Source organism: Carex rostrata, chromosome 6 (genome assembly GCF_964058835.1).
Source record: "Carex rostrata chromosome 6, lpCarRost1.2, whole genome shotgun sequence".
NCBI lineage: Eukaryota > Viridiplantae > Streptophyta > Magnoliopsida > Poales > Cyperaceae > Carex > Carex rostrata.
In genome coordinates this window covers 2,103,482-2,119,126 of record NC_135923.1, presented here as the reverse complement: position 1 = coordinate 2,119,126, position 15,645 = coordinate 2,103,482, and the positions used below count along the sequence as shown (strand labels likewise).

The window sequence follows — 15,645 nt, the reverse complement described above, 5'->3', positions numbered from 1 at the left end:
TGTATCTATCTAAAAAGAAATGTAAAAAAGTTTCAAAAAATATAAAATTTGGTCTCTAAACACATTTCAATATGAAGATCATGTTGAACGGTTCAGATCGATTGTTTAAACTTTAAAAATAAAAATAGAGATATAGGTTATGGTTAGAACACAAAACCAATAATACATTTCAATCCTACTGTTCGCTTACAAAGGTATGCTACAAAGTCTCAGGTACAGCTAGCTGTACCAGTTTAAACCTTGAATCAACTCTCGTCTAAGATTGCAAGTGCACAATCCTATCCGTATAGTATAATAAGGTATCGATCCTCAGGGACGGTTTAATTCGATTCTAAATTCCTACAAATCCGAGTTAGGTACTAGAAGTGAAAGGTTTGGTTTGAATTCGTTTCAATTTCTCAATTCAATAACAAAAGATTGCAAAGGAAAATAAATGTTTGTTTCAGTCAAGTTTAAAAGGATTTTTCCAGGGTTTCAGATTTCATCCTCAGCTTTGCCTCTCTGGACCCTTACTCGACTCGCATCATCTCTGATGCGACCCTAGTGATGCGACCCGCATGGTCTCCCATGCGACTCGCATGGCCCTCGAGTGAATGCAGCATTGCACCTGTTTCTGAGTTATTCGATTGTGCAAGGTTCTACTGACCCTACCTACGATTCCTGATCCTCAACTCTCGTTTATTAGCACCAGAAACCTAGTAAGGAATTGGAATTTCACCTTCTTAGATCTACAACTTTCAACTCTCGTTTATTCGTGTTCAATCTAAGTCAATTGATCGGTTTGCTAAAGGTATCCACTATCTCTCAATAAATGGAAATCTCACCTTTCGGTTCAATTGATCTATCTTTTCATATTTCTAACCTACCTCATGTGCTTGATTAAATTGCAAGAAGGATCAAGTCAAGATATTAGATGAGATGCAAGAAACACTCAACAATAGACAATCAAGATTCAAACAATCAAAATCAAGCAATGAAAGAATAATACTCAATCAATTGATCACAAGAACAACTCAAATTCAAATGCAATACATACAATCAAAGCTTTAGACTACATCAACCCTAGAAACAAAGAAAGATCTACTCAAGCATCATAAAAGAAAATATAAGAGATGAGATAAGAGATAGGATCATGATGAAACCGAATCAAGCAAGGATCTTCCCTCCTTCCTCTCTTTCTTGATCAATACTCCAATTCTTGAGGTTTTGAATCTTCAAAATTGGAACTCCCTCTCTGGTGGCAGGGGTGGTCTATTTATAGACTTTTCAAAACGAGTCTTTCAATTCTGGGCCCTTATTGGGCCTTTGTTGTCTGCTCTGGAAACTCGCGATGCGACCCGCATCACCACTGAAGCGACCCGCATTGGAGTGTGATGGATGCGCCTCGCATGCAATGGCGCTGCGACATGCTGGTGCGGCTCTGAGTGGTTGATGCGCCTCGCATCAAGTCTGATGAGTGTCGCATCAAGGTCTCTCAACTTCAGCAATTCGCTTGATTTCACCAATTTTCCTGCAAGATAAGAATGAAAGCACAGCAGTACCAAATTCTACACATAATCATTATAATAGATGTTATTTGATGGCTCAGAATTCGTGTTTTGGTACTAAAATTGGTCAAAACAATAGGTCGGATATAGCAATATCACCTACTTATAATATAACCAAATTCTGACAAATATCTTTCCAAGGCTCTAGTAATTCTCTCTGCTAAAAACTCAGTACAATAATTTAAAGATCTATTAAATTTTTCAACAATCCAATACATTTAAAAAGGAAAAATTGTTGATATATCCATTAAATTTTAAATAAATTTTCTCAAATAAGTGGCTGAAGCAGATAACTCTTACTAGTAATTATGACAAAATATTGCATCGATCCCTACTAAAAACAAATAACTTTTTCCGTTTTTTCTTTCTTTAATTTAATTTAAAATTTTATTTGAGCTTATTATTAATTCATTATTCTTCTCTTCAAATGAACACATATTTATTATGAAACTACGATCAATATGCTCTTATATTCTTAATTTTTATTAGCTGAAGAACCAGTATTAATTTGATATAGTGACAAAAGACAATATCTTTCATGTGGGAGGTACCGAAATCCGGATGAAGAGTTCTTTATGAATATTAAAATTTTGAAGACTATACCTCCATTTTTCTTTCAAAGAAAGGAAAATAAAACCTTCTGTTTAAGGAGGATAATTAATCATGTTTTTGACACCATATTGCAATCCAAATTACCACTTAAAATTAAAATATATTTGTGGTTGGTTAAGAGGAAAAAAAATCCTTACTAAAGATGTTTTACTTAAATAGGCTATCAAGGCCCTGATTCTTGTGTTCCTTGTTCTATGAAACTTGGAACTAAAAAATTTCAATGGAGGATTACTTGTGAATATTTAAATTTAGAAGGCTTACATGTTCATCTTTCTCTTAAAAAAGAATTTGGAACTGGATAACTGTTTATAATTACTTTCAGTTTACAGGGCAAAACTCAATAATGAAAGATTTGTGAATTGTGGGTTTGTTCTTATCTGATGCTTTCATACTTGAACTTTTATATTATGGGCCTTTTACAAATGTTTTGGGCCTGGACTTGGCCTGTAAATAGTTTTTATAACGCTGAATTTTTAGAAGCAACACAACACAGGAATACTTCAATTCTCTTCCGCCCTCTCCTCTGTCTCTTCTCTTCTCTTCTCTTCTCTTCTCTCCCGTCATTTTCTTCTCTTTCTTTCCGTTTTCTTTGCTAATATTCCAGCTAGAAGGGAGGAAAGCAGTCCAGCGGTGCGCTCAAAGCAATCAGGTTGGTACATTTTCAAGATTTTTAGGTTTTTCAGAGAAATTTGATTTCTATGTTCGGTCGTTCATAAAATAGATTTCTGGGTTTGGGAGAAAATCGGCTCATCCCATTGTCATGTGTTATTGGGTTGAAACCTAAACCAGTTAACTTATTTGTTGAAAATTCAATGCCTTCTAAGTTTCTCCTTTCTAGTGCAACTCAATTATAAGAATGTTGTAGGCTCATGTGTTCTTTTGCAAATCATGTCATCAGGAATAAAAATCCAATTCCTTCTCAATTTCACCTTTCTTGCATATCCTAGAAACCCCAATGCCTTTTCAGTTTCACCTTACTTGCACAACCCATTTATAAGAGCAATGTAGGTCACAATATCGAGCTCCTGACATTTGGAAATGATGACATGCCGAAAATACAATGCCTTTTCAATTTCATCTTCCTTGCACATCGCAGCTATCAGAATGTTGTATGTCACATATGGCTGATGCAATTTTGAAATCATGATTTCCTAGAAAATCAAATGCTCTCTGGAATTCACAATTTTTGCACAACACAATTATAAGAGTGTTGCAGTTCAAAATATTAGGCTCATGACCTTTGGCAATCATGTCATGATAAGAGTTTGTAGGCCATGATATTAAGCTCAATCCCTTTGAAAATCATAACATCTAGAAAATCTAATTCCTTCTCTGTTTCAACTTTCTTGCACAGTGCATTATTAGAGTGTTGTCAGTCACGATATTGACCTCTTGTTCTTTGGAAATCATGACCTTCTCAGTTACACCCTTCTTGCACAGCTCGATTACAAGTGTTATACACCACAACATTATGCTCACCTTTACAAATCATTACTTCTAGGAAAACCTGAGGTAGTAAAATTTTTAGTATTTGGCATTGTAATTGGATTAATGTTTTCTACTTTTAACCATAAATTTTTAGCCAAATCCTCGAGTATTGTAGTATGTACTGCTACATGCAGATCATACTCTGTATTTCCTGATGCAGATCTTACTCCATATTTTCTAAATTGACGGAAGAAGTCAACATCTAACTTAAAAGTACTCACATCTTTAGATCATGAATATGGACATATGCAGCACTAATCATTGTTTTTTTAAACTGATGTTCCTTTAATGTACAAGTTGCAGGTACATATTTCTTAAAAAAAAGGTTTGCGTTGCCGGCAATTATTCGATATGATCTATTTTATGTTAAAACTATGTTTATACGGTCTATTTTTATAAATTTCTTCGCATTTTTGTGGGAATTGTATTTCTAATCAGGGAGAATTGAGGAGGCAACGAAGGCAGCGCCGCAGCGGTTAGGTCCTGCTCCGCTTAGAATAGCGGTGTCTCTCTTCTATTCCCTTCTTCCTCGTCTGGCGTAAATTTAAAATTGGAATTAGTGTCGTTATTCCGAGTAGTATTGGAATAGCGAGGGGATCGCGGTTTCAGGAACCGAAGGTGTAGTTTGAGAAACCCATAACAAATTGCCGAGAAGGGTTTGTTGGGTTCTGACTTCTGAGACAAAATTGTATATCGTTCGGGGCATGTCCAGAAGGAAAACAAAGAGAGAGATTGATTAAAACAGGGAAAATTACAAGAAAAGAATGACGCAATTGCTCCCCGACAAGAAATTAGTTGATTCTACTTGTGAGCTTTATATAATTTCAGTACTGGATTGTTTTCTGTTTTTGTTACTTCTCAATTTTTGTTTCCATTCACATTATCTTGAGCAACAATAACATTTTTGTCAGTGATTTCCAAGCAAAGAATTCTGATACCAAACCGGCATGGTGAGAAGCTGGTGGGAGTGTTGGATCAAGTTCAATCTAAGAATCTCGTGATACTGTGCCATGGATTTCAAGCTTCCAAGGTTTATTTAATCGGTTTTCAAAATTCAGTGCCAACTAGTTCATTATGACAATTTGTTAATGTTCTAAGCTTGATTGCGAAGCTTTAATGTAATTAAATTCTGGTAATTCAGGATGATAGCATATTAGTTAGCATTGCTGATGCCCTGATAAAGGAAGAGATATGCGCTTTTCGTTTTGATTTTTCGGGAAATGGGTAAAAAAATTTCATTCATTCCCTTTTTTTCTTTTCTTAAAGTATTCCTGAGGATAATTTATGTCTCCTGGTGTGTGATTTTTTGTGCTATTAATTGATTAAATTTAATTTAGGGAAAGTGAAGGTATTTTTCAATATGGACATTACTGGAGAGAAGTTGATGATTTGCGCGCTGTTGTTTCTTATTTTTCGAACCAGAAGTATAATATAATTGCAATTGTTGGACATAGCAAAGGTTTTACTCTTATTATATTAATAAATTTTAGGTATATTTTAGTGTTTCTTTTATTATCTTTGATATGCACAAAAGGGATTAGTGAAGTGCCTCTTTGTTGGGTCTAATGCCAGTTGGTGCCAGTAGAGGCACTAACTGCAAACCAGTTCATATATTCTGCTAATATCATGGTTAAAGTAAATTTATATATAAATTTCCCCGTTTCATGAATTGCATCTAGAAATACTGCATCTACATTTTTTAACATATTGGTATATTATGGGATATTTTAGGAGGAAATGCGGCGCTTCTCTATGCTTCAAAGTACCACGATATTCCTTTAATCGTGAATATGTCTGGACGATTTGGATTAAATCATGGAATACAAGGCCGTCTTGGTAAAGGGTTTATGCAAAGAATTAGAAAACATGGTTTTATTGACGTCAAGGATAAATTTGGTATATCCTCTCCTCCAAATGATTCAGGTTTTATATTTCTGTTTTAGTAACAATATCATCTGAAAAATTGTTCAATTTGGTCTTGTGCAGGTAATTTTGAATACCGAGTGACACTTGATAGTTTAATGGATCGTCTCAACACCGACATGCATGCAACTAGCTGTTCGATTCCCAAAGAAATCAGGTTAAAAATAAAATGCATTTACTAATGTTTACAGACACGTGCGTGTAAAATTAATTTCTGGTTAACAATGCTATTTTCATTATTCCTAATATTTTACTTGTTTTTTTTTATTTGTCCATAGGGTATTAACAATCCATGGCTCTAAAGATCAGACTGTCCCGGTACAAGATGCTTATGAGTTTGCAAAATTCATACCGAATCACAAATTTCATGTAATTGAAGGTGCAAACCATCGTTACACAGAATATATAGAAAACTTGATAGTCCTTGTATTGCAATTTATAAAAAGAAGTCAGATTTCTTCACCTAAAGGGGAAAAAGAAAAGTTAATGTCAAGACTGTGATCTTTGAGAAGACTGTTGTAGCTTAATAAATTAATTTCACTGTCAGTTTGGATAAATTTATCTTTTAAGAAATTAGTCCTGTGTAATTTCAATGATAAATTTCTTTTCTGCTTAGCCCTTGAATGGCTACTTTTTTTTGAAAAAATTTATATGAGAAAAGGTATTTAAGAATTTAAATTGAAAATTACTAAAATGAGAAAGACCAGACTTTAAAAGTATGGCAAGGTATAACTCTGGCCGGACTTTAAAAGTCCGGCCAGCCGGCCAGTCTGGTCTCCGGTACAAGTTTAAAGTGAGCACACGATCGAAAAATCAAGTTTGAAGATGGAGACCGCAGTTTGAGAGTTGTCCTTCTTTGTTTTTAATTATCAATTTTTATTGTTCTCAAACACCAAATTTCACCTTGATATGAACTGAATTATGTCAGAATATGAAGTTTTAATTTTCTACCTGTTTTCTAATTAAGCCTTCCCTATTGAGCTTATGTATTGTAGATGTTTGATAGGAAAAAGAAAGGTTTTTCTTCTTCAAATTTCTTAGGAAAAAGGAACAAAAAATAATAGCAAGATTGCATTTTGTTTTTTGGGGAAAAAAAAAGATAGGGGTCAAGAGAATATTGTATAAATTTCTGAAATCCCGCTCTTGAAAAACACAAATACTCGGGATCCTGAGTAGGACTGCTCATGAGCTGAGTTAAGTCCGAGTTGAGGACAACGTGAAACAATTTAATTTAATTATAACAAAAGAAATATTACATAGTTTATCAAAATAATACATAATTAAAGACAATACATAATGAGACAGATGCCAATACATAATTAAAAATTATGAAAATACCAATATAGTACATAATTAAAAATTACCAAACAAGTAAGGTTTAGTTGTTTGAGAAGCGGCGATTTTTTTTTAGTTTCATGCTGCAATACAGTAGATTGTGGAAAACATGTATAAGGTTTGGAGACGCAAAAAATTAGGAATATATGGAGTAAAATTTGGTGTGAGTCAAACTGAGTTGATTCCTAACCGAGTTGGAGGTAATTTGGATTCGACTTATAAATCAACAGAGTCAGTTAATTAGAGTCAGCTTTGACTCGAGTTAGTTTCAACTCGAGTTATTAGCGAGTTGAATCTGAATTGATTTCGAACTGATTTTTAAGTCGTGAGCTTTTTGTGCACCCCTAATCCTGAGTGTAAATTTCAGCCTTTGAAGACATGTCTCATGTCAAGAATGCATATGCAGGAAGTCAGGAACGAGATGATATATTTCACTGTGGGCAACTATCTAAATTTGATCTGTCTCGATATAACCATTTAATTTTGCTATTTGTCTATATTTTAGCTTTCATATTTCTCGTTTTTTTCAAGGAAGTTTCTATATTTCTCGTCGAATATTAAAACAGGAACTATTTTGTCTAGCAATCAAATCTCTCCGTGATATACATGTCAAAATTTCATGGGGGATTCCATCTAAACACCGAATTACACTATGTATTTTTAAAGTTTTTCAAAATCTAAACGGTCGATCCAAACTGTTCAACATGATGGATATATTAAAATGTGCTTGCAGATCAAATTTTATAAATATATTTTTTTACTATTTATTAAATATTATACAAAATTATTGTTTTCGAACCATTGAATTTTTGTACTCATCTTAATAAATAGTAAAAAAAATCAAAAAAATGTAAAATTTGACCTGGAAGCACATTTTAATATATCCATCATATTGAACGGTTTGAATTGACTGTTTGAACTTTGAAAATGTAGAATATATTCCGATGTCAGTAAAAAAGAGTGTAATAAGTGAATCCCTCCTCAATGAAATATCAAACTAATTCTAGCAAGATAAATTAAGTCTGATTTTTATAAGTGAATCCCTCCTCATTTAACTAATTATTTTCAAAGATAAATTAAGTCTTTTTTTTTTCCTGTAGTAAGGTTACATATATAGCTTCAATTTTAAGAACATTGCAAAAATATTGCAATTAAAAGCTATCATACCCTGATTTTATTAAATAAGCAAATTCTAACATTCCATTGACGTTTGCAACATTAGCATCCTGCCTATATTTTGAAATTTAATTGAGATTTTTCTATTTTTTTTCTATATAAAAAAAAATCGGTTATGTATCAAAGGATCTACCTAATTTTCAGTAGTGAAGTAGAAAAAGAAAATCAAACATACTCGACTATAAGACACATTTATTTTCGTAAAGTCAGATAGGAAAAAAAAAATAACCAAGAGCTTTTTCTTTTAGCTTGGATATTTATATTAGGAAAAAAAATATAATAAATGAATAACAAATTTTAACAAAAAATATCATTCAGTTTAAAAAATAATAACTTTCTTCAATGGCAGTTCAATAAAAAGTACTAATATGAACTTCCAAAGAGCAACCAAATATAATGAACATGATCATGTACATAGGTACCATTGCAAATTATGCAACTATAAAATCACAATGTTGACCAAATAATAAAATTCTATTTACACTTTTAATTTTGTTAACGCCATAATCAAAGAATAAACCAAATTTCTCTCCAGGATCAAAAATAAAACACCAACACAAAACAACTGGAAATTAAACCTGATCTATCAGGTCCTTGCTACATGCACATGGTGAAACACAAGCAGCCATTGGCACATTTTCATGGGACCTACTAATCACTGGTTCAACTGACTTGCGGGCCCGCCTTGTCGGTCTATTTGGGCAGATTTTAATTTCACTAGCCTTCCTCTTCGCTGTGCCAAGAAAACCCAGAGCAAGTGATTCCAATGCTTTAGTTGTCGGTGGTCGATTTCTTGTACCATGTCTCCGGCTATTATTCGAACTAGTCCCCTCATTTTCATTATTTTCATCACTAGTTGATGTTAGATCAGGCAGGTTTATTAGATCAATAGAAGGTTGGTACGCTTGGGATATTCGTTTTGCCTCTAAACTGAGTTCATCGGTACAAGGGGGAATACTTTGGTCATTTTTTCGGGTTTCTGTTTTGAACTTGGACAACCCCAGCTTTCTTCTTTTGCTCAGTGTTGTTGCGTCATTGACATATTCTCTTTTCTTAGACTTCAATTTTGCATCCTCTAAAGCATTTTTCTCACCTAAATTGATCTCGCCCGACTCATTTAGACTGTCAACCGGGCCCAAGCACTCAGGTGCTGATTTGTCAACTTCTGGTCTGTCAAGAAGATCACGTGTAGTAGTGGAAGTGTCAAGAGGTAAACTCCTAAGAGATCTAATTTTGCAATGTGCTCCTTCCCCTTCAACTATACTAGTGTCTATAACAGTATACTTCATGAGATTCGATTTGCTGTTTTGAAACTTGGGACGAATGCAGCTACTACTACTACTACTTGTGTTATTATTTTTATCATCATTTGCACCATTGTTTGGGACAGAGATCAAACTGGGGTCAGAGGTGACTTTTGATAATAAATCGGTCACGGAATCGAAATAGTGAATTCCCTTTACGAGATCTCCTCTGGGAAAACTGTCAATGCCTGGTATGAGAAATGTTAATGCGTGATCTTTTGGCTGCACAGAGATCCAGCCCTTGACCAGTAACCGTGGCCACACCGCCTCCCAAAATAAATCATTTGACCTAAAAGACGAAACAAATGAAGAGTGAGATCGATTTGATTAAGTTTTTTGTCTAAGAATGAGACATAAGCTATACCTAACAAGTAATATAACAATAGGTTGACTTGGGTGAGTCATGGAGTAAAACAGGTTTGTACTCCACATCATATTTTCATTTTGAAAATCCAAATAACTGATTCAAACCTTCCAACATGTTCTCTATATTGAAATGTGCTTCGAAACTAAATTTTACATTTTTTGGAATTTTTTTACTATTTATTAAGCCACTTTGAAAATCGCTGTTTTAATGTGAACAGTAAAAAACAGTAAAAATTTCTGGACCACCAGATCGGTCATTTTCAAAGTGACTTAATAAATAATAAAAAAAATACAAAAAATGTAAAATTTGGTCTCCAAGCACATTTCAATATGGAGATCATGTTGAGCGGTTCGGATCGGTTGTTTGAATTTTCAAAATAAAAATATAGTGCCATGAAGCAAAAACTTGTTTTACTTCATGGCTCATTTTAGCCCAACTCATATAACAAATACTATAGCATTTTGGTTTATCTTTTAGTTAAAACGGTTAAACCACACTCTCAATCATGAAGAAAAATACTAATACCAAATAACCAAGAAAATAATTTTGTATATTCAAGAAAAATCTGTAAAATATATTCCAGACCCCGCAAAGAGTTTTCTTTGAATCAACAATGACAAACATCTCTCTATCATCCCTCTAAACAGCAAGTGACAAGGAAAAGGTAAATGTGGAGAGTTCATTTGAAAAAGTGAACAAAAGTTGAGGGGCCAAATTGAAAACTTTTAGCTCAAATTACCTTGATTTTCCAAGCCTAAAACCACCAGTGAGAAACCTGACAACCTCCTCCGAGCAAAGAGATGACCATTCCTTCCCTACCGGCATCTCCAAATGGGTTTGGGTTTGGTTTCTGCCTCTAGTTGGGTCGGATCTAATTTTTGTCAGGTCATGCTTTCCTTTACCAATGCTGATAGCTTGGACAAGTGTGTGGGCCCCAGCAACCCCCTTAAGTGCAAAAATGAAATCTTCAAAAGAGGACCTATCCTCATTATATGACTTAAAAACCTGAAGACTTACAAAAAAGCCAAGTTAATTAACAACAGAAATTGAGTAGACCTTCATCTTTCTATCTTTTAAAAAAAAAAAAAAACTGAGAATCTGTAAATTGAAAAGGAATGTTGGTTTCAACCAAGGATAACAGTACAGGTTCAGGTCAGATAACAGTACTTCAAAAGTGCCAAAACAAAGGATGTATTAAACAAATATCGCACATGTTACAATCCCAGTTTGGTCCAGTACTGTGTTCTACTGGGATTTACTGGTAGTATCAGACTCAATAATGGATTCTAAAGGAAGCAAAAGAAAAAAAAAAAAAAAAAAACTAAGAAAGGAACAAAACTAGGAAAATCTAGTTTAGTATGACATTAGTAGCACCATTAGCAGTGATGATGGTAACGATAATGATAATAAATACGAAAACATATATATATAAAGAGAGAGAGAAAGAGATTGGCTGATATCAAAACGTTTGTTCCGGAGCCGTGGTGCAACCAATTGGTTTTCCGATTTTCAAAGTCCAAACAGTCGATCCAAACCGTTAGATGTGCTTGGGACCAAATTTTACTATTTTTGGAATGTTTTTACTATTTATTAAGCCAGTTTTAAAATCGTTGATTTTGATAAAAATTGAAAAAAATTTGGATCATTGAAAACAACGATTTTAAAACTGGCCTAATAAATAGTAAACAAATTTCAAAAAATGTAAAATTTGGTCTTCAAGCACACTTTAATATAGATTGAATGTTGAATGGTTTGGATCGACTGTTTGTTTAAAATTTGAACTTTGAAAATGTAAAAACTGAAACGTTTGTTACACAGCTAGGAACAAACGTTTTGATATTAGCCCATCTCTCTATATATATATATATCTATCTATATATATAAGACATGCAAGAAGAATAGTACCTCTTGTAATGCATCATGAGACTCCTGGAACATCGACTCTGTAAGGCGAGACAGGATCTGGTCCTGCCGCCAGCCTTGAAAAATGCGGGGCCCAAGCACACAATTTTTTATCTTATACTTCTTATACGGATCTGATTTGTAAAAATCCCCATAGTAGTATGACAGCACATCCCCCAGTGTCTTGCTATCTCCCTCCAGAAACCGACGCACCAGGTTCAGCCTCTTTCCAAATACGTACAATCCAAGAAGAAACATCTCTTTCTCAGACTCACCCCAAACAGATGGGTTGTGCATGCCGGGAAGGGGGATGTGTTCTACCTCACTTCCATGTGGGGCCCAGATGAATGGGATGCCTGGTGCCATTTTGACTTGGGTTTGGTAGACTGTTGTTGTGTCGGGTACTTGTACTTGATATTCATCTCCTACACGGGGTAATGCACTTGGCTCGCCACTGATTCCTTTGTTACAACTAATATTTTGTGAAATAGGAAGTTGCTCAGTCTGTATTTCTTTTGTCGGTTCATCGTGACTTTCTAGTTTGTGACTTTGTAGTTCTGGAGATTCCATCTAATAGGCCCAAAAAAAAAATGTATTTTATTAAGTCCATTTTTTTTTCTTTTTGATAACACGCTGGATCTATCTAAAACTGATTAACTAGTTCATGATTTAGAAATTCTTCCAAAGACAGGTGCTGTGCAAGGTTAGGGATAGAAAGAATATGTCTGATCAATACCAGGACATACCAGTTGCGGTACAGGAATCCATTTTACTTCCGTTAGTTAGAGAAACTGGAAACAGATGAATTGATATTTTAGTCAAATAGACTCCCTCAGTTACATATAAGATGTGAACCTAAGGCCAAACCGAATTTGCAAATTGGACCTCACATTATTGCAAAATTTGCAAAAAAAAAAAGACCCATATAAATTCAATGGGAAATGCCATTAGCACCTTTAGGTTTTTAACAGCATTTTTTTATCAGTTTTAGAATGCTGTTAACAATGGGAAGTTGACAAATTTATTAAAATTCTTTGGTATATTGATACTCTCTTTTTTATGAGGATGCATAAGCTTATTGATCTAAAATATGAACTGTGTGCTATATTGATACTCTTTTTTGTTTTTGCAACTATGTGAAAATTAAGGGCAAAAATGGCAGATCAAAGGCCTGAAATAAAGCCAAAGTGAGGACTATTTTGCAAATATTCTCCAATAAGGAAAGCTCAAACAATCAATCAGAGCTCTCAAATTAACATTACATACATTCTACAACTGGATAAGCAAGTTCAGAACTTAAGATCCAATTACCTTTATGTAAAATATAAATCCAATTTGATACATCTGATTCCCTAAATAATACTTTCTAACTAATTAATTGAAGTTTCACAACAACCTCCTGATTGCTCCCATAAATTTTTAAACAAGATCAGATATCCAATAAACCGTGCAAATCATAATCAAAGAGTTATGGATCAATTACCACATTCCCTTCAAAAGCAAGCACAAGTAACACGCGTCACCAATTGAACTAAAGATAAATTCGCGCTAATACATAACAAGATTATATGGCAGGATAGAGAAAGAGTGATGAATTGATATAGTTACCTCAAGTCATGCACCAGAGATTCCTAGAATGGAGATGGAGCCGATTTAAAGGAGAGAAATTGAAATGCGAGATAAAGAGAGAAATCGAGCTTTCTTTCTTTCTTTTTTTTTCTTTTTTTCTTTTTTGTCGCGAGAGATACAGAGAATAAATAGTGAAGAGAATAATAAAAAGACAACGTTAAATACAAGATCCATGAGGGTCAAAGTAAACCGAATCCGATATCTTATTGGATCGGGTACGATCGCAGCATACATCTGGAATTTGGTGATCTCTACCGTTGGATCAATAAAAATGCGGATCGGATTAAAGAAGAGGTGTTGTTTACCCATTTAAGCAATGGATAAACAGAAATTAGAATAAGATGTATATTTTGCGTGTGTAGACCTACTCGGGGGTAAACAAATATCGAATCGGGTTTAAATAGCTTATCGAATTTAAACCCACTAACTAATTGAGTACTCGATAAAAAAAATAATGCTTTGACTTATATTTTTCAATGCTCTAACTTATAATTTCTAATGCTTTAACTTATAATTCTAATTATCAATCATAATTCAAAAAAAATTATTTTGATTTTAACACTAAATTTAACCCAAATTACAAATCAAACATTCAAAAAGGGGCAAAAAAAATTCAGAGAGATGCAAAATCAATTGGTACCGATAGATCACCACTAAAACTCGAATTCCAGAGGAGCGGCTATCCCCTGTTCTACTCTAGATCCGCTCTTGGACCTATCAATTATTGGATATGAAATATATTTGTTGGAATTAATTCCACAATATATACTTGAAAGTTGAAAATAAAAATAAAAAAGTTCTTTGTTGCAAAATTTGGAATTGATTCTTGGAGAAGAGGATTTCTATTTGGGATTACCGATGCATATAGAGATGATTCAAGCTGTTCATTATTCTAAATAATAATCTCATTAAAAATATATATATATCTTAATTTTTTTATTAAAAAAATCATTTGTTGTTAGTGGTCTAGTAATTTAACAGCAATACTTTTTTGTTGGCTCAGGAGCGTCTGACAACCATCACCTATTACTATTCTGGAGTCCTTGATGCTAAATTATAAATTAACCAAATATTTAGAAGGGTACATGAATTCATGATCTCCTACAACTAGGGGTGGAAACGGAGCGGATACAGAGCAGATAGTGATAAAATTATATTCATATTTTTTTTTAAAAATTTCATATATCAGACGGATACAAATACAAATCCGGATCAGATTGGATTTTTATTAAAATAATATAAATAAATATTAAAAAATATTCAACTTCATAATATTTATCTAATGATAATGATGTATAACATAAATCTTCATAATATATATTAAAATATATAGTATATATCTACTATTCGGATATGAATAATTAAAATGTAAAATTATATCAGTATCTTTATCCACATGGATATTCGAATATCGGATATCCACATTTAAATTTTCGAATATGGATCAAATACGAATCAGATATTATCCATACCGTTTTCACCCCTACCTACAACACATGAATCAAGAGATTTAGAATTAAACTTTAATTCTTATTAAGAAGTTTGTGTTCGGCGAATATTAAGTGTAAAATAAAAGGTTTATTTTGGACATGTTGTATAAACTTTTTGTTTCGTAATGAAACCGGTGGTAAAATACCACTTTTGTCAAAAAAAAAAAAAGTGTAAAATAAAAGGAAATATAGCTCATTAAAGAAAAAGAAATGCGAGAGAAGGTGAAGGCCAGCAGACTAAATCTGATTAAGGTTGTTTTTCTGCTCCATTAGAAGAAAATCAGAGAAGAAGCGGAGGAGAACAAAGGAAAAATAAGAGAAATTCGTGTATAAACTCTTTCAAATTTATCACACCCAAATCAAGGTGTAGACAGAGTAAACTGATATCTGTTCTCTTCCTTTCTTTTTCATTCGTGCTCTCTACTCTACATTTTCTGAAGCACAGCCTTAATAACTAAGTTATTGACAATCCGAACTTTTCAATATTCTTATCTTATAATCGTTTTCTACTATTTAATTTAATTTGTATCAAGATTATCAATAAAACAATTAAGAAGTATTTTCTTTTTTAGTTAAAACCATCAACAAAGAAACTATGCAGCGTTTCATGCAATGGATAGCAAAAGTAAACGATAAAAAAATAAAATAAATAAAAAGTTAATTTGTAGTATTTTATTGTAATAAAAATGTCATTAAATATGGAACAAATAATTCCTCTCATCTGTATCATTAGAGAATTTCAATTCTCCCCAATTTTTTTAATTAGATGTAAATGACCAAAGTGCCCTCTCTTATTATTTTTGCAATGTAAATTTGTTTACTGAAGCAATTTATTTCCATGCTGTTCAAATGTAATAAATCTCTGGTTTATC

At 33.2% G+C, this 15,645-nt stretch overlaps 2 protein-coding genes across 2 annotated transcripts; one reads left to right on the top strand and one right to left on the bottom strand.

The window, feature by feature from the left end:
• Positions 1-2,728: 2,728 nt before the first annotated feature.
• On the top strand, positions 2,729-6,127 carry LOC144556138 (uncharacterized). The gene is made up of 8 exons (XM_078304629.1): positions 2,729-2,808; positions 4,086-4,454; positions 4,559-4,677; positions 4,789-4,871; positions 4,985-5,106; positions 5,379-5,543; positions 5,634-5,727; positions 5,849-6,127. Exons 2-8 carry the CDS (start codon positions 4,412-4,414, stop codon positions 6,069-6,071), a joined length of 849 nt encoding a protein of 282 aa, XP_078160755.1. The 5' UTR covers positions 2,729-2,808; positions 4,086-4,411; the 3' UTR covers positions 6,072-6,127.
• Positions 6,128-8,492: 2,365 nt separating this feature from the next.
• LOC144556085 (uncharacterized) lies at positions 8,493-13,378 on the bottom strand. The gene is made up of 4 exons (XM_078304581.1): positions 13,263-13,378; positions 11,658-12,224; positions 10,492-10,757; positions 8,493-9,674 (listed from the first exon to the last, which is right to left on the bottom strand). Exons 2-4 carry the CDS (start codon positions 12,222-12,224, stop codon positions 8,654-8,656), a joined length of 1,854 nt encoding a protein of 617 aa, XP_078160707.1. The 5' UTR covers positions 13,263-13,378; the 3' UTR covers positions 8,493-8,653.
• Between the last annotated feature and the right edge of the window lie 2,267 nt (positions 13,379-15,645).